At 38.4% G+C, this 23,785-nt stretch overlaps 1 protein-coding gene and 1 long non-coding RNA gene across 6 annotated transcripts in view; one reads left to right on the top strand and one right to left on the bottom strand.

The window, feature by feature from the left end:
- Positions 1 to 7,636, bottom strand: part of DMXL2 (Dmx like 2) — a 163,992-nt gene extending 156,356 nt beyond the window's left edge. For all 5 annotated transcript variants that reach the window (XM_007479955.3, XM_007479954.3, XM_001370018.5 and 2 more), the window contains exon 1: positions 6,964 to 7,636. In XM_007479955.3, coding sequence (XP_007480017.1) covers positions 6,964 to 7,050 — 87 coding nt within the window. In that variant the 5' untranslated portion in view covers positions 7,051 to 7,636. The remainder of the gene's footprint in view (positions 1 to 6,963) is intronic.
- Positions 3,681 to 8,616, top strand: LOC130456269 (uncharacterized). Its single transcript, XR_008914879.1, has 2 exons — positions 3,681 to 6,774; positions 7,870 to 8,616. It is a non-coding gene; the product is annotated as an uncharacterized LOC130456269 (long non-coding RNA).
- The last annotated feature ends 15,169 nt before the right edge of the window (positions 8,617 to 23,785 follow it).

Below are 23,785 nucleotides of genomic sequence, written 5' to 3' on the forward strand. Positions count from 1 at the left end.
TTCTTTTTCTTGTTCTGCCATAATAGGTATACACTGGTAATAGAAAAATACAAAATGTTACAGTAGGACTTTAAGTGCAGTTCTTGAAATAGCATTAAGTTATAACTGTGTCACTGCAATGTATAGTGTACCAAGCAGCAATGCAAAGTCAAAGCCATGAAAGCACCATATTTGCCAAAAACACCCATCAGCAATATGTAAACAAATGATCGTGGCTGTATTCCAATAAAACTTTATTTAGGAACAATGAAATTTAAATTTCATAGTTTTCATGTCTTCTTCTTGATCTTTTTCAACCATTTACAAATGTAAAAACTAATGTAAAGCTACAAATATTTGGCTTTATGGCCACGCAAAAACAGGTGTAGGGCCAGATTTGGTCTACAGTCCAAGTGTGCTGACCCCTGGCTTATTTGATAGGCAGAGTGAGAGAGACTGTTAAATTGTCAAAGATAACATGAAGATTTTCACTACTTCCTTTCACTCTTTCATAGAAGAAAAGTTGACATAATATGACTTGTTTTTTATGTCATACTAGTTGTTACACAACACATCATATTCTTCAAGGACAACTCCATGTTGATATATTGATATTTATTCTTTTCAGAGGCCCTAGATACCCACTTCCCCATGACTACATAGGCCAGATAAAGCACAAAGAGTTGTCCTCGCTCTTAACATACATTTTCAATTCTCCACCTTAAACAAACCTCTACTCTGCAAAACCCCTCCACTTACCAATGGTCTCTCTTCTTGCTTTCAGAACATACAAATCAGGCTGTATACAGAATTTAAACAGCTCCTTTCAATCATTTTATTTCAAAAAGAAAAGGTTGAGTGCCAAAGGTTTTAAATGCATTCAGCTTATGCAAACAAAAGAAAAAGAAGCCATAACCCTTGCTCCATGAACTTACACTGTAATCTATTTAAGGGTACGCCATTCTTTCAGCAATAACAGAAAGTGACATCTATAAAAAGAGAGTTAAAGACTAAATTATCCCTAAGGTTCCCTTCCCCTCTATATCACAAAAGCAAAATTACATATAGTAAAATCTACCCAATTTAAACTAAAGAATATGCAGTCTTAATTAGTGAAATCTAAACTGAGGAAATTAAAGTAGGTAATGAGGAAACTAAAAGATCCCTCTTTGCAGATATGATGGTAAACTTAGAGAATCCTAAAGCAACTAAAAAACGAGTTGAAATAATTTTAGTAAAGTTACAGGATACAAAATAAAGCCACATAAATCATCAACATTTCTATATATTACAAAGTTCAACCACCAGAGAAAGAGAAATTCCATTTAAAATAACTTGGCAACATAAAATACCTGGGAATCTACTTGCCAAGACAAACACAGTAATAATACAAACACTTCAAACAAAGTCAGATCTAAACAACTGGAAAAATATTAATTGCTCATGGATAGGCCAAACTAATATAATAAAAATGGCAATTCTACCTAAGTTAACTTATTCAATGCCATACCAATCATACTACAAAATAATTATTTTATAGAACTAGAAAAAATAATAAAATTCATCTGGAAGAACAAAAGGTCAAGAACATCAAAGAAATTAATGAAAAAAAATGTGAAGGAAGGTGGCCTAGAAGTATTCAGATCGCAAACTGTAGTATAAAGCAGTAATCATAAAAACAAAAGAAAAACCTAAGAAATAGAATTGTAGATCAAAAGAGGAAGATTAGATTCACAATATACAAGGGCAAATGACCTTTGCAATCTAGTGTTTGATAAATCTAAAGACCCTCACTTTGGGGATAAGAATTCATTATTTAATAAAAACTGCTAGGAAAATTAGAAAACTATGGCACAAACTAGGTATAGACTAGTATCTCACACTCTAGTCCAGCACTGGTGAATGTTTTCAAGACTGTCCAAACTGCAACTTCAAGCTGCCTGTGAGCTTCCCACATTACTCCAGATAGCAGAGGGAGGAAGTGTTCACATTGGACAGCTAGACAAAGGGGTAGACAGGCAAAAAATGTCCTCCGTCACTGTGGAGAAGAGGAACCGAGCAGCCCCCTCCATACCATCCCAACACCCATGCCATGGCTTTGCCAACAGTATCAAGATAAGTTCAAAATGGGTATATGATTTAGATATAAAAAGTAATACCTTAAGTAAATTCGGGGAACACAGAATAGTTACCTGACAGATCTATGGAGAAGGGAAGAATTTATGACCAAACAAGAGATAAAGTATTATAAGATGCAAAATTAATAATTTAAATTACATTAAATTTAAAAGCTTTTGTACAAACAAAACTAATGTAACCAAGAAATTAGAAGGGAAACAACAAACGGGGGAAGGAGGGAAATTTATACAAATTTCTCTTATAAAGGCCTCATTTCTCAAATCTATAGAGAACTAAGTCAGTTTTATAAGGATACAAGTCATTTCCCAATTGACAAATGGTCAAAGCATATGAACAAGCAATTTTCAAATTAAATCAACTCTATCAATAATCATATATTGAAATGAACAAGTTTTAGCAATACAGATTCAAGCTAGATAGAAGGGAAAACTTCCTAAGAAAGAGATTTACCCAAAAATGAAATGGGCTTCTTTTGGAAGTAGTGGGTTCCCTTTAAATAGAAGTCTTCAAGCAAAGATTTGAGCTGGTCAAGTAAAGGTTATCAGAGAATAAGAAATAGCCCCAAACTACTTTAATCTAACTTCAGCTTTCATAAAAAGTATAAAACCACCCAGGAAGCACTTCGAAGACAAATAAGGATATGAGAAGATATATGTCACTTCATTGCCACCTTGGGTCTCAATCTTGTTCTGATCCTGAGAGAAAAAGCTACATGTGTAACCACAACCAGTCCTGCCAGGAATTCTCAGTTGATACACTGGCCAGATGACATCAGGGCTAATACTCTTTAATATTCAGGAGATCAAAGACAACCTTAGCTTTTTACAAATGGACCATTCTATAATTAAGCAGACTTTAAACACCTTTAAATAAAAAAATGAAGCTTTATTTTTCTAGACTATACCTGTGAGTTCCCTTTACAAGGGAACAGTGAGGAATTTTGCCTACTAAAGCAGAATTAGAAAGTTGCACTGGGGAGCTTAAGTATAATTCAGAGTCCACTTGAACCTAGGTCTTCTTGACTCAAAGACCTGCTTTTCTCAATCCACTAGATCAAACAGGTTCCAGCAGGATTAGGATAAACAGAGGTTTGTTCAATTCCTTTGGGTCAGGAGCATGGACTAACCAGTCATTATAGTTCCATCTGAATGTCTCAAGGGAAAGAGGTCTATAGCAAATGAAATAACCACTGTTAATTATATTGTGGAAGGGATTTTTTTTCCAGGTAAAGATTAGACTATATGGTGTTCTCTGAATTTCCTTAACTCTGATATTCTGAGATTCTACAAGATCAAAAAAAGAAAAAGAATATTTTGAGAGTAATGTCTGGTCTAGGTGAGACTATAACAGACCAGTTAGAAATCAACATGATATATACAGTGAAGTCACATGATGATAACTGAATTTAAGGAGACCAATCAAGATGATGTCTATCAGATATAAATTATTACTGAATATGGGTAAGGCAATAGGGAGAACAGGAACATAGGGAAGCGTGGAATCAAAAAAGATAAAAAGTACTAACAGCAATACAATAATCCAGAACAATTCTGAGGGATTTATAAAAAAGAATGATATCCACTTCCAGAGAAAGAATCTTTGGAGCAGAAATGCAGATTGAAACCTATGACTTATCACTTGCTTATTTGGACATATGATTTGGGATTTGGGCTTTATAAGATTATTCAATCACAAAAATGAATATGGAAATATGTTTTACATGATAATACATGTATAACCCAGATTGAATAGCTGGTCCGCTCTGGGAGTGGAGAGAGAAGAGAGAAAGACAACATGGATCATATAACTCCAGAAAATGTATTTTAAAATTTGTTATTAAAATAAAAGTAGATAAGTTAGGAGGAAAAAAAGGTAGCAGGAGATAATGTTTAAAAAAAGAGAGAGAGATAAAAGGAACAGCAAGCAAGACACTGGAAGTTTTCCATTCCAAAACTACAATTCAAAACAGTCTTATTTCACATGACAATTCAAGTCACAAAACCAAAATTCACCATTAACAGTAACTATAGATAAGAAAATAGATTGGAGTTGCATTCGTAATTAATAGTTGTAAGTTAAAAATCAGAAGTCCAAGGGTTATTTGTCAATTAAATTCTTCTTAAGCACCTCTATGTTCAAAGCATTGTGCCATGCACTAGGGTCACAGAAAATAAAGTACTTCCTGCTGTGAAGTTTACATTTTACTAAGTAATCCTCAACTCTTTTTTCCTTTGGTGTCCCATTAAAATCAATGGAGAAATTAAAATGGCAGGCAAGGATAACATCCAATCTGAAAAGAGGAGCACCAGAATTGGGATTGTAAACCAATTAAGAAATCAGACATCAGCATACCACCTTTTTCTGAGGCAGGTGGTGCTACACAAGTGGTCAGACCTGAGTTCAAATCAGGACTCAGACACTCACTAGCTATGTGGCCCTGGGCAAGTCACACAATCCCTCTTTTGCCTCAGTTTCCTCATCTGAAAAAATGGGGATAATAATTAGAAACTACCTCCCAGGGTTATGAGTCTCAAATGATGAAACAGGTAAATATTAAATATTAAATATTATTTTTTTGCTTTCTTGGTCATTCCTACTGATAGTGAAAAAGCATTCTAGAATGATAGGATTACAGAATTAATGTTTTCAATCATGCCTTGCATACTGACAAGGGATGCCTGGCCCCTTCCAATGTAAAGAATCCTTCCCCACAGCTCCTGTGGAAAATAATTTCTTTCTCAAGTTACCTCTGACACTGGTCTCAAGACTATCTCAACAATATTATATATTGGTCTTAAATCACATGTGTATTTCTGTAAAAAAGCTTCCTACACAGATGAAAGGTGACGTTATTGATAGTTAGAGCTATATCCTAAATAAAAGAGTAGCCATATAAATATTGTTTTCACAAATATTTCTTCTAATTAAGACTCAGTCAGGAGGTAGCTGGGTGGCTCAGTGGATTGAAAGCCAAGCCTAAAGACAGGAGGTCCTGGGTTCAGATTTGATCTCAAAGACTTCCTAGCTGTGTGACTCACTGCCTAAACCTTACCATTCTGCCTAGAAACCAAGATCCAGTATTGATTCTAAAACAGAAAGTAAGGGTTAATTTTTTTTTAATTAAAAAAAAGATTCAGTCTGAAAAATGTTAAGAATGGCCAAAAAATGTACAAAACTTTTGAAAAATTGTTTATCAACTTTGAAAACCTAGATGCAATCCTATGAAAACCATATCACATAATGATTCTGCAGTTTTCACATACATCCGGTTGAAAAGCTAGCACAGATCAAAGAGTGCTTCCTCTAACCTGGAGAGCATCAATCCATTTTTAATCAAATTCATAATGAGTGTTTGCTCAAAAAAAAAAAAGTTGACCATAGAATGCAATTCAATTATTGTTAATCAAATGAAGTTAGTCTACTTGGTAAAAGCATCTTCATGGTTTCATGTGATTATGTTATACAACCAATATCCTATTCTTACAAGTTCTTGGATAGCATTATGGGTTTTTAAAGTATGATTTTAAGCAAATTTCAAAACAAATAACATACATGATAAACCAATACACTTTTAAATCAAACCATTGTCATACAATATACACCTATTATGGCCTAATCCAAGCAGTATGGTCTTGAAATCACAACAAAATGCACGGTGTCCCAAAAGTCTTAGTGCAGTTTTTAAGCTTTAGTACCTTCCATCTAGGCGATTGTAAGCTTTGGTGAGCTTAAAATTGCACAAAGACTTTTAGGATATCCTGTAGTTAGGTGATTTCATCCAATTTTAAAACAAGGCTAAAAAAGGTAGAGGGAGGAAGACAGGGAGAGGGGGAGAGGGGGAGAAGGAGAGAAGGAGAGAAGGAGAGAGGGAGAGAGGGAGAGAGGGAGAGAGGGAGAGAGGGAGAGAGGGAGAGAGAGAGAGAGAGAGAGAGAGAGAGAGAGAGAGAGAGAGAGAGAGAGAGAGCTTTTAGACAATGTTTTTCTCCCCTCAATCATTTGGGTACTTAGCATGAGTTAGGTGTTTGTTGTTGTTTTTAATCCCTCTTAGTTAATAATTAAGGTCCTGTACATCTCAAGGGAAGCAGAGGGCCCCAGATGGGCTCACAGAGAACCAAGATTTAGGTCTTGAAGAGGCATGACAGATTTACAGCCCAACCCCCTCATAACACAGTGGAGCAGGCGGACGCCCAAAGCCGTTGAAAGACCGTGGCCAAGATCGCACAGGTGGTCAAGTCAAGGCCAAGATTCGAACCCAGTCCTGATGTTTCCATCACCCATACAACAGGGCGCTTAATTAAAGCTTGCGGGTGTACTTCACCGCCTCACCTGCCTCCCCTCCCCCAATTCCAATTATCAATGAACGGGGAAGAGCCCAATCTACCTACAACAGCACCTCTCTGCACCTGGCAGCAGGGAAGGAGGATGTTTTATCACACACCCTAACACACCACAAGGGAAAAAACTGGTACCCTGGGGCGGAGGGGGAGGGGGCGACGCCGCCCAGGCCGCCCGCAGCAGCAACCGCAGCAACGGAAGCGGCTGCAGCCCCTTGCCTAGGCTCTAGGGAACTCCAGGGCTCAGGAAGCTTCTAGTGAAGTCCAGTCCCGCCGGTCCTCCTCCTCCTCCTCCTCCTCCTGCAGGGCCTCCTTCACCACGGTGAGTATTAGCCACCTCCGCAGGGTCGGGAGGGACTCCCTCTCCCCCTCACTCGCCAGCTGGTTAGCTCCAAGCCGGTGCCCCACGGCGCCACCTGACGCTCCCCAGTCTGCACCCTAGTCAGCCTGCCGAGAACCTGGGTGGGAGGGCCGCCCCCGCCCGGCTTCGCGTGCCGCAGCTGCAGCTCACCGTGAAAGGGACATCCTTGACGCTGCCCACGGAGTAGCAGTTGTCCCCGGGATTGACAGCCCCGGTGAGGACCTGGTGCAAATGCATCTCCGAAGCCGGAACCCGAGCCGGAGGCTGGGAGGAGGGCAGAGCCGAGCACTGACCACCGCAGCTGCCGGAGCCTGGGAGAACGGACAGCCACCCCCCCAGAGGTGGCTCCTCCTTAATGCCTCGCCCCCCTCCTCGCCTCGGCCATGAGAGAGCTCCGCTGCCGTCGCCGCCGCAAATATGCGCCTCCCGGGACGGCCCCTTTGCTATGGAAAAGCCCGGATGCTCCCAATGCCTGCTGCACCGGCGCACAAAAACTGGACTCCGAGAGCCGGGTGGGGGCGGGAGTGGCGAGGGCGCGTGAGGGGGCAGAGTGCGCGAGTCCAAAGCGTGCGACTAAGGCGAGGGGAGGAGAGAAGGAGGCAAGGTGCGGGCACGCGCACTACTACCACACCGCCCCTCACCACCGCCTCCACCTAGCCGCCAGGGAGCGCCGGGCAAACCTGTGACTTCTCTGCCCCCTCCCTCCCCTTCCCTTCCCTGCCCTCTCCTCGCGGGCGCGCGCTGTTGTGCACGCGCTGCGCTGACCCATTAGTCCTCCTTCCTTCTGTCCGGCGATTGCGCGCGCATACATGCGGGAGTTCCCTGGGACCTGTGGGGGTTGGGGGTTGGGTGGAGCGACACCTACGTCATTACCACTTCACAATCCTCGGACTGTTTTGTCTTTGCGTTTAATCCATTCTGAAACCCCAGTAGGGACAGTTCGTTGACCTTAAAGAAAGGATTCCGGCGTTCTGGAATTTCCCCCCGAAGAGTGAAATCATCAACAAAATTAGTTAAAGTGATATTACATTCAGTTATTGTTTTATTTTTTTACAGAAATTGAACAGAAAGAGACAATAAAGTTGTGCAAACATTGACAATCTCAAAGATCCAGGACCACTGCATTTATTAGGTTTGCATCCGAAGAAGCCACTGTATCCTTCTTCCTTCAAGAGCTGAGACCTCCAGCTGTTGTAACAGAATTTTAGATTTAGGGCTGCAACAAGCCCTTAAATTCAAAGAGGTCTTACCCAAGGTCACTCACTAGAATCTGAATTTGAATTCACGTCTAAGGGCTCTCTCAGGTTCAAGTTAGACCTAAAAATATAGTACTCTGCGGTTACTGTCGGATGTTTTTTTAACCTTCCTAAATTAATGATTCACAGCTTCCTGTATTTGGGAGAAATCCCATGTTTCAGACTGTGTGGGTGAAACTGAACGGCAACCCGAGACATCGGTCATAATTATAAAACCCATTAATCATACTTCGTTTGTCTCCTTTACACCTTTCTTCTGAACTAAATAATTCACTTGCTGGGTTCATTGAACACTAGAGTAAAAGTTGGGAGACCTGAATCCATTTTGTGACTTTGGAAAGACACTTAATCTGTCAAAATCCTAGTCTGCTTTTGAAAAGAAACAAGAATTACCCTATAATCTCAAAATGTTTATTTTCAATTCAATTTAGTGATTATCATTATTATGCACCCACTATATGTCAGGCAGTTGGGTTAATAGACTGAAAGAATTAACATTCATTTTATTGTAAAAATAAAAATGGATGATCTTTTTGTAAGTACTGTATGTGAGACTGTGAGATTGTTTTTTAAATGCTAAGTAAAAATTTTTTAAATGTTATTTAAAATGTGCTATGTGGCACATTGGGCCTGGAGACAGGAAATCTTGGGTTAAAGTTTGACCTCAGACACTTAATCTCAGACTCCTAAACTGTAAAATGGGAATCATAACAATACCTACTTCACAATGTTGTAAGGATCAAATGAGGTAACATTTTAAAGCACTTAACACAAAACATAGAATTATAGATGCCTTAAAAATTGTTATCCAAAAAAATTTTAATATCTCTGTTTAGTGACTTTATAAACTAAGTGTTGGAATTTTTTTTTTATCTTTGGCATTTGGGTGGCAAAAGGGTTGTCTAGATGATTTTAACACCAGAAAAGCTGCATGAAATAAAAATAAATCAATTGCCTAGTGGGGCAGAGTTGTGAACTTCAAAGACACCAACCATTTTCTCTGGTCTGAAAGAGATGAGTAATTCTAGTCTGAAATTTAGCAAGCAAAATGAACTCTCTTATCTGTTGAGCCCCCAAACTTTTATCATTTAAGACAGAAAGCAAACATGCCCTTGGTCAAAATGTGTAATAAACTGATCAAAATAATGTTCTTTTCCAAGGAAGGTCAGGCAAAATGATTAGAGAAATGAGCCCCCCAGTTTAATCTCTTAAAACATTCAATTCAGCTTGAAGAATTAGTGCTTTGAGGGTAGAGACAGTCCAGGTAGGTCCTTGTCATTCTTCATATCACATTTCACTTTCCAGCTCTGTGCTTTTTCAAATACTGGAATACTCTTCTACTTCACTTCTGCAGTCCTAGAACCCGTGAATCCCTTCAAAAGCTCATCTCAAGGGTCCTTGTCTTTTAAGAGACCTTGGCTAACCCCAAAAAATTGCTAGTATTTATTTTGTATGTATCCCATATTTGCTTCTCTGTAAATATTTTGTATCTCCCTAATAGAATGTAAACTCTTTGAAGGCAGAATCTCACTTTTGTCTTTGTAACCCCAGTGAGTGGTCACATTGTAGGCACTTACCAAATGTCAGTAAGTGATTGCAGTAATACCTCAGTTTGTGTTGACATCCATAATCATTGACTTCAGTTTTCCTTGATTTTTTCAATGAAAAATTTGTCTTGGTTTTCTTAGGTTTTCTCAGATTTTGTCAGCATGCCCTCTTGACCTTGATTCTAATTTTGCAAAAACAAAGGGTGACCCGATGGTTCTTCTGCTCAGTGTGAGCAATATATGAATCGAAAAGCAAATAAATCCATTTATCCATACAGATAGCAAACAAAAATCAGATAAAGATACTGAGGAGAATATATACCTGACAATATACAAAATGAATGAGCTCTCTCATCGAGAGTGAGATATCTCTTCTCAGTCAAGTAGAAATTCTCCCATAGTATCTCAGCTGAGAAGAGGGACATTATCAAGGTAACAACTCCTCAATATGTCAGCTTTCCAAATAGTGCCTTGATACCTAAAGTCCTTATGGAGGAGGATTCCACTTCCAAACAATAACCTCTCTCTCCCCCCCTCACTGTTTTCCATATGCCAAGAAGAGTTCTGAAAGATAAATACCATGTTAAATGTTCATTTATTCTTTATATTAGCATTTTATGTTCATTTTGTATTAACTTCTTATTGTTTTTAGTATTAAACACTATATTCTCTATGAAATGTTTTTGGTATGTATTTTAGAATGTTTAGATCGAATTAATCGGATTTACATTGATTCATGTAGAAATAATTGCCTCAATTTTCATTGGTTTCAGATTTCAATGTTTCTTTTGGGAGAGATTATCAATGAAAACCAAGGTATCACTGTAATTGATCAGAACAGTTCCCCCAAGAAAATCAACAACAGCCTAAAACCCATAGATTGTCAGTGGATAGAATTAGAGTAACACTTCTGGTCTCCTTACTTTTTTTTTTCAAAACCCTTCCCCTCTGACTTAATATCAGTTCTAAGAGAGAAGAGAGCAAGGGCTAGGCAATCAAGATTGTGACTTGTCCAGGATCACACAGCTAGGAAGTGTCTGAGGCCACATTTGAACAAAGGTCCTCCTGATTCCAGGCCTGGCACTTTATCCTCTGTGCTACTTAGCTGCCCCCAATTTGATGTTTTCTAAGGCCAACCTCTACTCTTGATAATACAAAATACTAAGAGAAAACACATCCCTACAATGTCATTGTGTTTATGAGAGGCAGAAAGGTCAAACAAAGGTTTAATGTCATGTTATAAATGATAGATTCTTAATGAATTATTATTTATTATTAATGAAATACAGTATATTGTGGTATAGTCTCCTAACCTTTGAGACTGAACATTCAGCTAGAGAAACCATGTCCTTCCACAACATATCCCTTGGTGTAGCTGTCAAAGATACAATCCTGGGCTCCCATTGAACCACTTACATATTTTTATGAGTCAGCAGTTGACTAGTATTTATTAAGCACCCACTATGTATGTGCTCAGCACAATGTTAAGCATTGATAATATGAAGATAGGCATAAAACAAGCTCTCAAAAAGCTCACAGTCTAATTGGGAAGATAGCATGTAAATGACTAGATACAAAGAAGAGATATACAAGAGGGGAAGGAGTAATTTCAGAAGAATGGCTCTAAGATTAAGAAGGTCTGGGGCAGGGACAACTAGGATGCTCAATTGGGACCCAGGCTTAGAGTCAGGAGGTACTGGGTTCAAATATGACTTAACACTTAACTACTTTTGCCCAGCCCTTACTACTCTTCTGTCTTGGAACCAATACACAATATTGATTCTAAAATGGAAGGTAAGGGTTTAAAAAAAAAAGACTGGGAAAAGCTTCTTACAGAAGATGGGACTTAAGATGATAGTTGAAGGAAGCTAGGAAGTGAAGGTAGGGAAGCATAGCATTCCAGGCATAGGGAACAGCCAAAGAAAACACTCATATAGGGAGTTGGAAAATCTTGTGGAAAAATAGGAAGGAGACAGGTGTCACTAGATCAGAATATGTGAACAGTGCATAAGGTATCAGAAGACTGAAAAGGTCCAGAGGAGACTGAAAAGAGACCACATTATGAAGGACTTTTGAAAGTCAAACAAGATTTTATATTTGATCATGGAAGTAATAGGAAGCTACTTTTTATTTATTTGAGTAGTTTATTGAGTGGGAGGAGAATGTGCGATCAGATCTGCACTTTAAAAAGATCATTTTGACAGTAGGATGGAGGATAACTTAAGAGTGGGGAGAAACTTGAGACAAGGAGACCCAACAGGAAGGCTATCACAATCAGATTGGTCCAAGGCTGAGGTGATAAGGGCCTGGAGCACAAGGGTAGTGGCAATATCAGAGGAGAGAAGGAAGCAAGAATATAGTGGGTAAGTAACATCTATAAATGTCTCATTTTCTTGGAACCTGTTGCAAAACTGCCATAACAAAAAAGAAAACATGAAAGAGGAAGAACTGTTACAAAGTTAAGCTTTAAAATTTTAACTATTCAGCAACATTTATTCTCAAGAGGAGTGAGGGCAATAAAGAGGCAAATAAGAAACCAAAAACATGTTTTGTGTGCTATTTTGTCTATGAGCTTTATGTTATTTTTTGGAGACACAGAAGGTTTTCATGGAAATTAAGGAAGAAGTCGAAAGAATTCAGTTGATTTGCATGTTTATACCACCACCACTACCACCACAGATCAATGTAGACTTTCCAATTCTAGCAAGAGCATTGGACTAGGAGTCAGGAAACTTGACTCAGCTCTGTCACTACTTGTGATCGCTTTGTGTCTCAGTTTCCACATCTGTAAAATAATTTTTTCACAGTATCACTCTGAAGACCAAATGGAAGAATGTATGTAAATGTGTTTTTAATTCAATTCAATAAATATTTATAAGCACCAGTGTGCTGAAAAAAAAAAGTGTGGTATAGTTGGTTAGAAAGCTTAGTATGAAACCAAGAAAACCTGGGTTCAACATCCCACTTTTGAGCTTATTCATAGTGTGACCTAGTACAAATCACATAGCTTCTCAATGCCTAGGGTAACTCTCTAAGACTATATAAATTGAACAGAAAATAATTATCTGCATTTCTAAAGAGAGTTTCATCACCAGGAAGTTCCCTATTCTAATGAAACTGAAGGTCCAGTTCCTGTCCCTACCATATGCCAGGCACTATACTGGACTCTGAGGATACAAAGACAAAAAGACATTGCCTTCTACTAGGGGAGCAAAACACACAGTTAAGTTCATTTATACATATATAACACACATATATACATATTGATCCATATATGTATATACATATGTGTTGCATACATGTATATGTATTTGAAATAAATAGAAAATGTCATTATGGAGGGAAGAAGGGAGGGTGTACCAATTGCTTCAAAAAATAGAAGTCAATCCATCAATAAAATATCACTTTGAATTTAGAGTCAGAAGATCTGAGTTTGTGACTAGGCTCTGCCCTTTATAAGTTGTGTGACCTTGGGCAGGAAATCTGGGCCTAATCTTCTTCATTTAAATTCCTCACAGAAATATCATATATATTTATAAATTTAAATATTCCTCATATAAAGTTAGGGAAGAGGATTGTTTTCATGTTCCTATGTGCCCTGTTTTGCGCCATCTTGTGGTTGATCCTTAGAAACTGCACCTTCCATAGTGTCTCCCTGCACTTCTCAGAAGCAGGAGCAGTCCCACTACTTCCTATCCCTTCCAATGTCTTCCATGTGAGTACCTGGCATCCTCTATGATGATCAACTGTGAAAATCATACACAACTGTGTATGATCAATACAATGACCCAAAAGAATTTCAAAAAACATGACGAAAAACAGTATCCATCTCCAGAGAGAGAACTGAAAAACTCTGAGGGCAGATTGAAGCATATTGTTTTTCACCTTTTTTATTTTTACTTATAAAGTTTCAACTTAGAAATTATCCATTCTGATCCTTGCTGCATCAGATACTTCCCCTCCCCCAACAATCATGGGAATTCCTGCTCCCACAACCAACTAGCCTTTCTAGAGCTCTTGCCCAGCTTTAGTGTGGTCCCCAAAGAATATGAATAAACCACTAAATGGTAGATTCAGTCACCTTGGAAGTTACTGTCTTGGAAGTCCCCCTACCTTCTCAAACTTATAATAGTACTAAACCCCTGGAAGATGCATTCCCTTTCCCTTAAAAGATGCTACCTCTGAAACCCCAGCCCCTACCCCAGCTCCTAAAGGAGTCATTAATGGTGCCACTGGAAAGTTGGGTAACTGTGAATGGGCAATGTTGTGTATTCAAGGAGTCAATATTTTAATAAATGACAGAGGTCAGACTTCTTGAAGCTGCTTCCTACCTTAAATGATTATCTTTTCTGTATCTATATCTATATATATAGTATGTTCCTCTGCTCCCTAACTGGATGGAGTGTCTCCTACAAGTCCAGTAAAAGTCAGTCAGAGCTACATGGCAGGTCTGTGTGTGTGTGTGTTTATAGAGTCAGTCATAACAGTTGACACCAAACCTGAGATAGTCTCTAGAAGCCATGACTGATATCCCAGGCCAGTGATGGGGAACCTTTTAGAGGGGTGGGTGATGTCCTCAGGCATGTATGGAGAGAGGGAGGGGAGCAGCCCAGACCCATGTCCCTCTGGCTTTCTAGTAACAAATTCTAGTGAACTCTGTGCTGGGGAGATGGTGGGAGTGCCCACAGAGAGGGCTCTGAGTGATCCCTCTGGAATGCATGCAATAGGTTCACCATCATGGTCTTAGAATGATCTCCCAAGATTAGGTGGCAGAGGAGGTGAGAGCTTACTTATTTAATGGCATATATCTAGGTCTTTCATACTAAATAGGATCTGTCATTGTTTACATGTTTACATTATATTTTACTATATATACACATACACACTCTGTACCCAACACATGTTATACAAGAACTCATAAATTTCTCATGGCTCCATAAATTGAGAACAGCTAGAAAGTAAACCTTACTCTTAACCAGGTAGGAAGGAGAGTTTTTAATCCCATCACTCATTTCAGTCCTATCACTCTCTATCTCTATCACTATCCTATCTCCTTCATGTTCCCCCAAAGTCTAAGAAATAATCTCTTCATCCCTGGAATCCCTGGACTTCCTCTCAGATACCAACCCATTCTAATACATCCCATTTATCTAATCCATCTTTCTCCTGTGGAGTCCAAGATAAGAGATGTCCTTGAGAGATTTCACTTAGAATTCAATAAGGTATTCAAATATGTTTATGCACATTTAGCAACACATTGTAGAGATAGCTAAGTGGCACAGTTCATAGAAAGCCAGGCCTGAAGTCAGAAGGACCTGGGTTCATATATAGCCTCAGACACTTCCTAGCTGTGTGATCTTGAATTATACTTAACTTAGTTTGCTTAACTCTTGTCCTAATCTTAAAGTTGTTACTTGGACAGAAAGCAAGGGTTAAAAAATGCATATATAATGTTTACATTGCTTTAGATGTCTTGTTCTGACAGGGATATGAATCTATTTAGAAATAATTCTTCAGAAATTCTGTTGGTATAGCAATCTAATCCAAAATGGGATGACAATGGTGGAGCTATTGACAAGATACTCATATGAAAATTATATATATAAACTTTTCTATGTGTTTAAATAAAACAATATCTATAGAAGCAGCAAGTACTTTGTCTAAATGGCTGACTCTTTTCAATCAGATATCTTTAGGATGATTTTTCTGCCACTTTTTATACATAGATCATCATGCCATCTACTATTTATACCTTCTATTACTCTGGATTACCCAAAATTTTGGTATTTCAGAGACTAATGTGCTGATTCATAGTCATCTAGCATCACTAGAAAATGTTGGCAAAGAAAAACATGTCCTATCATTATCTATCCTAAACCTATCACTATCCTATCTCCTTCATATTCTCCCAAGGCTTAAGAAACAATCTCTTCATTCCTGAAATCCCTGAGTTTTTTTTTTTCAGGAAACAGCTTGGGATTGTCAAAAATGCCACACAATGCCCCACATGCAATAGTAATTCATAAAGACCATCTGCTAAAGCAGTGGAATTGTCCTCTATGTAACTGGAAGAAGAGGCAGCAGGAAAACCACAAGTCTTTGAAGTACTGAAGCAGATGAACTGGAATATTGCTACCACCCTAGTTCAACAATGGTGAAGTATTGGCATGTGTGCCAAGCCGGCACTGGGGGAGCTGCTTTGTTCCCCCTCTTTCCAGCACCTGAAAACATTTTTGCATACCCCACCTTTCTGTTCAGCTGCCCAAAAGTGAGTACTTCCTTCCTCAGTTCTCTGGGGTAATGCAGGGGTGGGGTGGGGGGCTCATGGGCAGCCTGAAATTACAGTTTGGGCATGTAAACTTGAAAACCTTCACCAGTGCTGTCCTAGGATCATGTTGTTAAACTTATGGCACCCATGCCAGAGGGGGCTGCTCCCCTTCCCCTCTCTACTATGCCCGAGGACATTTCTCACATCACCTACCTCTCTGCCCAGCAGCCCAATGAGGGTGATGTGTCATCTGTCACATGTGGTTTGAGGGTTGCAGTTTGGACACTTGGTCTCTAAAAGGTTCGCCATCACTGACTTAGGTCCTATCACCAAAGGTAGCATTGTTTCTGCTAGAAACTATTTTCTGAATTTCATCTGGAGCACCAGGAACACATCTTAGACCTTCAATAGCTTCCAGATGTAAGACTTTCAAGGAATTCTTACTCTTATAGGGAGAAGAATTAGGTAACATAGGGTGACAGAGGCTGGCACATAAAGAAAAAGTGCCAGGCTGAAGAGTGTGTGGATCTGATCTCCTTGTTGGGGGAGGGGCTCCAGGAGATTGGAATCTTGAGGAGCAAAAGATTCTGGCTAGAAGAGCAGTTGACCTATCAGTCTGGAAAAACTGAAGAGAGAAGGTTGAATAAGACTTTCTCCTGAGGGTTACCCATTCTTTCCTGCTTGTGTCTGGAAATCCTTCCCCCCAACATTCCCCAATTGAAGAGACTCACTGAAGAGAAACCTGAGAAAAGGCATTTTGGATCTGTCAGACTTTACCTCAGCTCCTGTTGCCCTGGGTCTGGACTGTGGTCAAGGGGCCAACAGGGTCAGTCAACCTGACTATCTCTCAGGGCAAGTTGCTGAGTATGAGCAACAGGCCTGTGCTTGCTCCTTTGGAGTGAGCTTTAGTAGTCTGTGGTTGAAATTAATCCCTCAGTCAGCTGGAAAACTGCTTTTTCAGGTTATTGGATGGTAAACTTCCCTTTGGTATGGGATTCCTAAAAGTTGGAACTGAGACCATGATTCATGCTTGAGACAGAGCCACATAGTTACCATTTGCTTCAGAACTTGTCTCTATCTCAATATATAACCTATTATCTACAACTGTTCCTCACCCAAGAATACTACTGCTGGTTGTAGGTCCCCTCCTCAGTCAGCTCTACATCTGTGACCCTAAATTCAGTAATTAACAACAAAGCTGCCAGTTGGCCCTTCTTCCTGTATCCTGTATGAGATTGTGTGCTTCAGTGTGGGTCTAAGGCCTTTATTTTGTCCAGTGTAGAGCTTTCTGTCTTCTTTCATTCCTCAGGAGCTGGAATATTCCAAGTTACCTTTGGATAGATCCCATCCTCAGTATCCATAGACCCCTCTGTTTGGCTTCCTATTTAAAGCTGAGATTAAAAAAATGGCACACAGTTCTTGGATTCAGTCCTATCAGGATATTGAGTAGCACATATTCTAGATGTGTTTGGAGAAGTAAGGGAGAGGGGGAAGGAAGCCATTTTGGCTCTACCCTGCCTTTTGTAAGGTTTAAAAACAAACATTTAATGCTCATTTCTAATAAAAATACTGGGAAGCATAGGAATAAATGGATCTTTCCTTAAAATGATAAGTAGTATCTATCTAAAAGCATCAGCAAATATCATCTGTAATAGGGATAAGTTAGAAGCCTTCCCAATAATGTCCATTACCATCACTATTATTTAATATTATACTAGAAATGCTAGCTTTAGCAATAAGAGAAAAAAAGAAATGGAAGGACTTAAAGTAGACAATAAGGAAACTAAACTATTACTCTTTGCAAATTATATGATGATATGTTTAGATAATCCTAAAGAATCAACTAAAAAACTAGTAGAAATAATTTTAGCAAAGTTGCAGGATACAAAATAAACCCACATAAAACATCAGTATTTCTATATACAATGGCACCTTGACATACAAGTTTAATTTGTTCTGTGGCCAAGCTTGGAACTCAATTTGCTCTTGTGTCAAATTGAATTTCCCCATTTTAATTAATGGAAATGCAATTAATCTGATTCATTCCAAGAAAACCTTTCCATGGAAATTTGTTTCTTCCTCCCTTTCAGAATGTTTTGATAATGTGTGAAACAAGTGTCATTACACAGCTCCAATGCGCATGACCTGTTGCAACTTTTTCTAGGTGTATCTTTTCAATAAACTGTTTAAGTTTTTCCCAAAACCTCAACATTTCTTTAATCTCACTTGTACTGATAATCTCATCTATCTTGGGCTCCTCCCTACTATGTAATCTCCTGCAAAACCTCTGTATGCTGCTGCTGCTGTAACTCTTTCAATTCTTCCATTGTCAGTTCCTTGCTCTGCTTCTCAATGAGGTTGTCAATGTCAAGCAAAAACAATCCAATATAAATGCTTACATGGCCAAATAAACACTGAACAAAACAAAACAGCCTTGTGTGACTTGTGAAATCCAACTTTCAACAGGCTATCTAGTGGAGGAGAGTGGTGGAAGCTCATGATTAAAATTTCCACTCATGACTTAAAGCAAAAAATCCTGATCATGACTGCTCATATCTCAAATTGCTTGTGACTTAAGGTGTTCATGTATCAAGGTACCATTGTATTACCAACAAAGTTCAGCAGCAAGAGATAGAAAGAAAAACTTCATTTAAAATAACTCTAGAGTCAAGATGAGGGGTTAGTAGCAGTAAAGGTGAAACTGTTCTTTTATGATTCTTCCAAAACAATTTTTAAAAAGCACCTCAAAATAACAGGAGTCAAAAAACAACAGTGAGGGAGCTCTTCCACTGAACAGAACTTGAAAAGTAGGCAGAGAGAGAGAGAGTCAATTTTCACAGGATAAAGGGGAACCAGAAGCAAAACTGCACCCAGAGGAGTGCTGGCCAACCCCCAACCCCACCACTACTGTGCCAGGTCACAATCCTGGACACAGGTCAACTTTAGGATTCAAGGACCCTGGCTACACAAAATACAGAGTAACTCTTGAAGTCCCAGGCCCTGGAACCACCCTGCAGTGAGACCTGGAAGCCCATTTCACTTAGCCCTTTCAAGCCTGTGTACTAGTGAAGATCTAACCCCAGGGCAAAAAAGCTCACAGTGCCTGGTCCTGCTATCTGAAGAAGAGACAGAATCAGCAGCTTTCAGATTTCCCAGTTCACAGGCAAAAAAAAAGCTGGGAAAATGAACAAACAGCAAAAGAAACACCAAACCCTAGAAAATGTCTTGGCAACAAAGACTAAAGCACAGAATCAGTAGGGGATAGTGTGATCTCAATGACCACATACAAAACTTCAAAGAAAAATGAAAATTGATCTCAAGCACTGGAAGAACTCAAAAAAGAAATCCAGAAGTCAAATAAGATAGGTCAAAGAAAAGTGGGAAAAACAGGAAAAAGAAATGAAAATTATGCAAAAAGAAAACAATAACTTAAAAAGAAAATTTGATCAACTGGAAAAAGAAGCACAAAAATCCAATTAAAAAATAGTTTCTTGAAAAAAAAAGAATTGACCTACTGGGAAAAGAGGCAAAAAAAAAAATCCAGTGGAGAAAAGAGTTCTATGAAAAGTAGAATGGACCAAATGGAAAAGGAGGATCAAATGGTCATAGAAGAAATTCATTCTTTAAAAATTATAATTGGGCAAATAGAAGATAATGACTTCATGAGATATCAAGAAACATTTAAAAACTCTAAAGAATGAAAAAATAGAAGAAAATATGAAATATCTCATTGAAAAAACACACCTGGAAAAAAAGATCCAGGAGAGACAATTTAAGAATTATTAGCCTACTTGAAAGTCATGACCAAAAAAAATAAAAAAGCCTAAACATCATATAACAAGAAATTATTTTTTTTAAAAAAACTTGCCATGATATTCTTGAACAAGAAGTTAAAATATAAATTGAAAGAATACATAGATTACTTTCTGTAATAAATCCCCAAATGACAACTCCAAGTTCAAGAGCTCACAGGACAAGGAGAAAATACTGCAAATAGCCAGAAAGAAACAATTCAAATACCATGGAACCCCAGTCAAGATTACAGAGGATCTGGCACATTCCACATTGAAAGACCATAAGACTTGGAATCTTATATTCCAGAAGGTGTGGGAACTAGGTTTACAATCAAGAATCACCTACCCATCAAAACTGACTATATTCTTTCAGGAGAAAGAAAGTATGGTCATTTGACAAAATAGAAGATTTCCAAGCATTCCTGAAGAAAAGACCATACTTAAATAGAAAATTTGATGTCCAATTACAAAAGTCAAAAGAAGCATGAAAAGGTAAATAAAGAGAAAAAATTTAAGGGCTTCAGTAAGGTCAAATTGTTTATTTTCCTACATGGAAAGGTGATATCTATAACTCTTAAAAATTGTTATCATTTTCAAAGTAGTTAGAAGAAGTGTATATAGAGCATATGGTAGTAAGTTATTTAGGATGATATGTAATAAATAAATATAATAATTCTAGACAATATATACTTGGAAACCTACTTGCCAAGACAAACACAGGAATTATATGAACAATTACAAAACACCTTTCACACAAATAAAACCAGATCTAAGCAATTAGAAAAATACTAATTGCTCATGGGTAGGATGAGCTATAATAAAAATGACAATTCTACCTAATGTCAGATCCATGCAGAAGGGAAAAATTTATGGCCAAGCAAGAGATAGAGAACATTACAAGATATAAAATGAATGATTTTAACTATATTAAATTTAGAATATTTTATACAAACAATTCTAACCAAGATTAGAAGGGAGACAACAAACTAGGAGAAAGTTTTATAACAAATTTCTCTGATAAAGGTCTCATTTCTGAAATATATAGAGAACTGTCATATTTTTTAGAATATAAAGCCATTTCCCCAATTGACAAATTGTTGAAGGATATGAATAAACTATCTTCAGATAAAAGAAACAAAGTTATCAGTAATTGTATGATAAAATGTTCAAAATCACTCTTGAGTAGAGAAATGCAAATTAAAACAACTCTGAGGTACCACTTCACACCTATCAGATTAACCAATATGAACAAAAAGTGATAAATGTTGGAGGGGATGTGACAAAATTGGGACACTAATGCATTGTGTTGGTCGAGTTGTAAACTGATCTAATCATTCTGGAGGGCAATTTAAAACTATGCTCAAAGGGCTATAAAACCCTTTGATCCAGTAATACCACCACTAGATCTATATCCCAAGGGGATATTTTTTAAAAGGGTGAGAGGAGGACCTACTTGTACAAAAATATTTATAACAGCTCTTTCTGTGGTGGCAAAGAATTAGAAATTGGGGGGTGGGGTGAGGAATATCCATCAATTAGGAAATGACTGAACAAATTATGCTATATTATGGTGATAAAATACTGTTGTGCTGTAAGAAATGATGAATAGGATGACTTCAGAAAGAGCTGGAAAAACCTACATGAACTGACACAGAGTGAAATAAGCAGAACCAGGAAAACATTGTACATAGTAACAGCAATATTGTAGGATGCTCAACTTTGAAAGATTTAGCTACTCTCAGCAATAAAATGGAACAGGACAATTCTGAAAGATTTATGGCAAAAAATGCTATCTACCGTCAAAGAAAGAACTCTTGGAGTCAGAATGTAGATCAAGGCACACTGTTTTTCACTTTAGTTTGTTTGTGTTTTTATTTGGGGGTTTTGGTTTTATTGTTATTATTTCTCTTACAACAGTAAACCATAAAGAAATATGTTTTATATAATAATACACGTACAACCCAGATCAAATTGCTTAATATTTCCAAGATGGGGGAGGGGAGGGAGGTAGAAAGAAAATTTGGATCTTATAACTTCAGAAAACGTATGTGGAAACTTATTACATGTAATTGGGAAAATAAAATCTTTTTTAAAATATATAAATCTTTTTTAAAAATTTTAAACCCTACCTTCCATCTTCAAATCAATACTAAGTATTGATTCTAAGACAGAAGATCAATAAGCGATAGTCAATTAGAGTTAAGTGTAAGCCACACAACTCTTCCCTATTGTGAAAAGGGAATTCTTTGTTCCCTTTGCCTATTCTGAGTTCACACTTGTGAAAGGGAATCCTTTATTCCCTTTGCCAATTTTGAGTTAACACACCTTTTGATTGAATCAACAAAAGCTTGAACTAGGTGGAGAAGCTCACAAACCACTTAGAGAATTCACACCCTTAGAAATTCAATCAGGAAACTGTGAAGCTTTTGATGAGAAATTGACCTTCAGAGAATGACCTTCAGAGGCCTTTGATAAGAGTTGCCACTTTCAGAGGATGAGAGGTGTGAATCCCACAGACACTTCCCCTTGGGTAGTGCTAGAGAATTTGGAAACTGTGATTAACTTTTGTGAAAGGGGGAAGAGACAAGGAGCCATTATAAAAGGCCCTGAATTTCTGGGACTTAGGAAGTCAGCTTCAAGAAGGAGTTGGACTTAAATAAGGAAGTCAGCTTAAGGAAGAAGGTTGGCTCAAGGAAGAAACTCAGCCTCATGAGTTATCTTCAGCTTGAGTCATCATCTTGACTTTGAGCAATAATACTTCAAATTGGCAACCACATTATTATTTATAATCTTCATATATTTTAGTCAAACCATTAAAATTTAATTCTTACACTATTTTTATTGAAGTCACCATTATCCCAGGCATGCAACCTAGTTATCATCCTGAACTTTTCACTTGCACTCCATCCCACATATCCAATTCATCACCAACACTTGTTTCTATCATCATAACCTCTCATTCTCTTCTCTGCACTCACAAAGCTACCACCTTAGTAAAGACCCTCAGAACCTCATGCCTGAATTGTATTATAACAACCAGTCTCCCTGCCTGCCTCAAATTTCTCCTTTTTATAACCCATCTTCCAGTAAAATGCCAAAGTACATCAGAACAACCATGTGACACACCTACTGTGAAGATGGGATTAACTCTCCCCTGCCCATTTTTTTAGATTTTAGCCACCAGGAATGTATACACCCCCCACTTAATCCTTAAATCTAGGAGGGAGGTCTATGACCCATGTTTGCTAGTGAGTGACAAATAAAAAATGACTGACTGCCCCCTGGGCAGTCTGAAGCAAAACTAAAGCTGCAATTGGTCCATGTAAAAGTGGAAGGAAGGCACAGGAAGTGACACAAAGAACTGTCTTAATGGTGGTAACTTCCTGTGACCAGTTTTTTCTTCTTTGAACTTGGCCTTGGAGGAGCTCTAGCTTGGGACCTCAGTCTGCTCTTGAATCTTCCCTTAGGACTGCCATGTGGCTGAATGAAAAGGCTGATTCCTTTTCCTGGCTTTTCTGGAGGTACTAACCTCCTGAGAGGCCCTGTGTCTTGGAGGAGGCCTCATGGCTAGAACCCTTGTTTAATTTACCTTTGGCCCCCCTTTTCTGGGGCCTTTGAAGCCCTGCCTTGTTCAGACCAGGATGAAATAATTGCCTCTCTCTCTCTCTCTCTCTCTCTCTCTCTCTCTCTCTCTCTCTCTCTCTCTCTCTCTCTCTCTCTCTCTCTCTCTCTCTCTCTCTCTCTCTCCACACACACACACTTTTACTCTTTGTTTTATAAATTAACTACCATAAAAGTCATTCTGGCTTAAGTAATTAATTTCAACAACCACATTTGTCATAAATTTAGCCCAACCTTTAATATTTTAACATTTACATTTATGGTGACCTGAAGTGGGGTTCAGAACCTTTAATTCTTTCTGAGTAGATTAGTTTGAAAAGAAACCACATTTCTCCTGCCACAGCTTTTCACCCTGCCCTCTCAAGTCTCTTTATTCCTGGCATTGCTGCTACAGCCTGTTGCTACCAATCCAGCCTCCTGTTACTAACTCCTGGGTGGTCCTTGTGGAGCCATTGTTTCTGCCATTCCTGCTCCTCCTGCTGACAC

This window comes from Monodelphis domestica, chromosome 1, assembly GCF_027887165.1.
Source record: "Monodelphis domestica isolate mMonDom1 chromosome 1, mMonDom1.pri, whole genome shotgun sequence".
NCBI lineage: Eukaryota > Metazoa > Chordata > Mammalia > Didelphimorphia > Didelphidae > Monodelphis > Monodelphis domestica.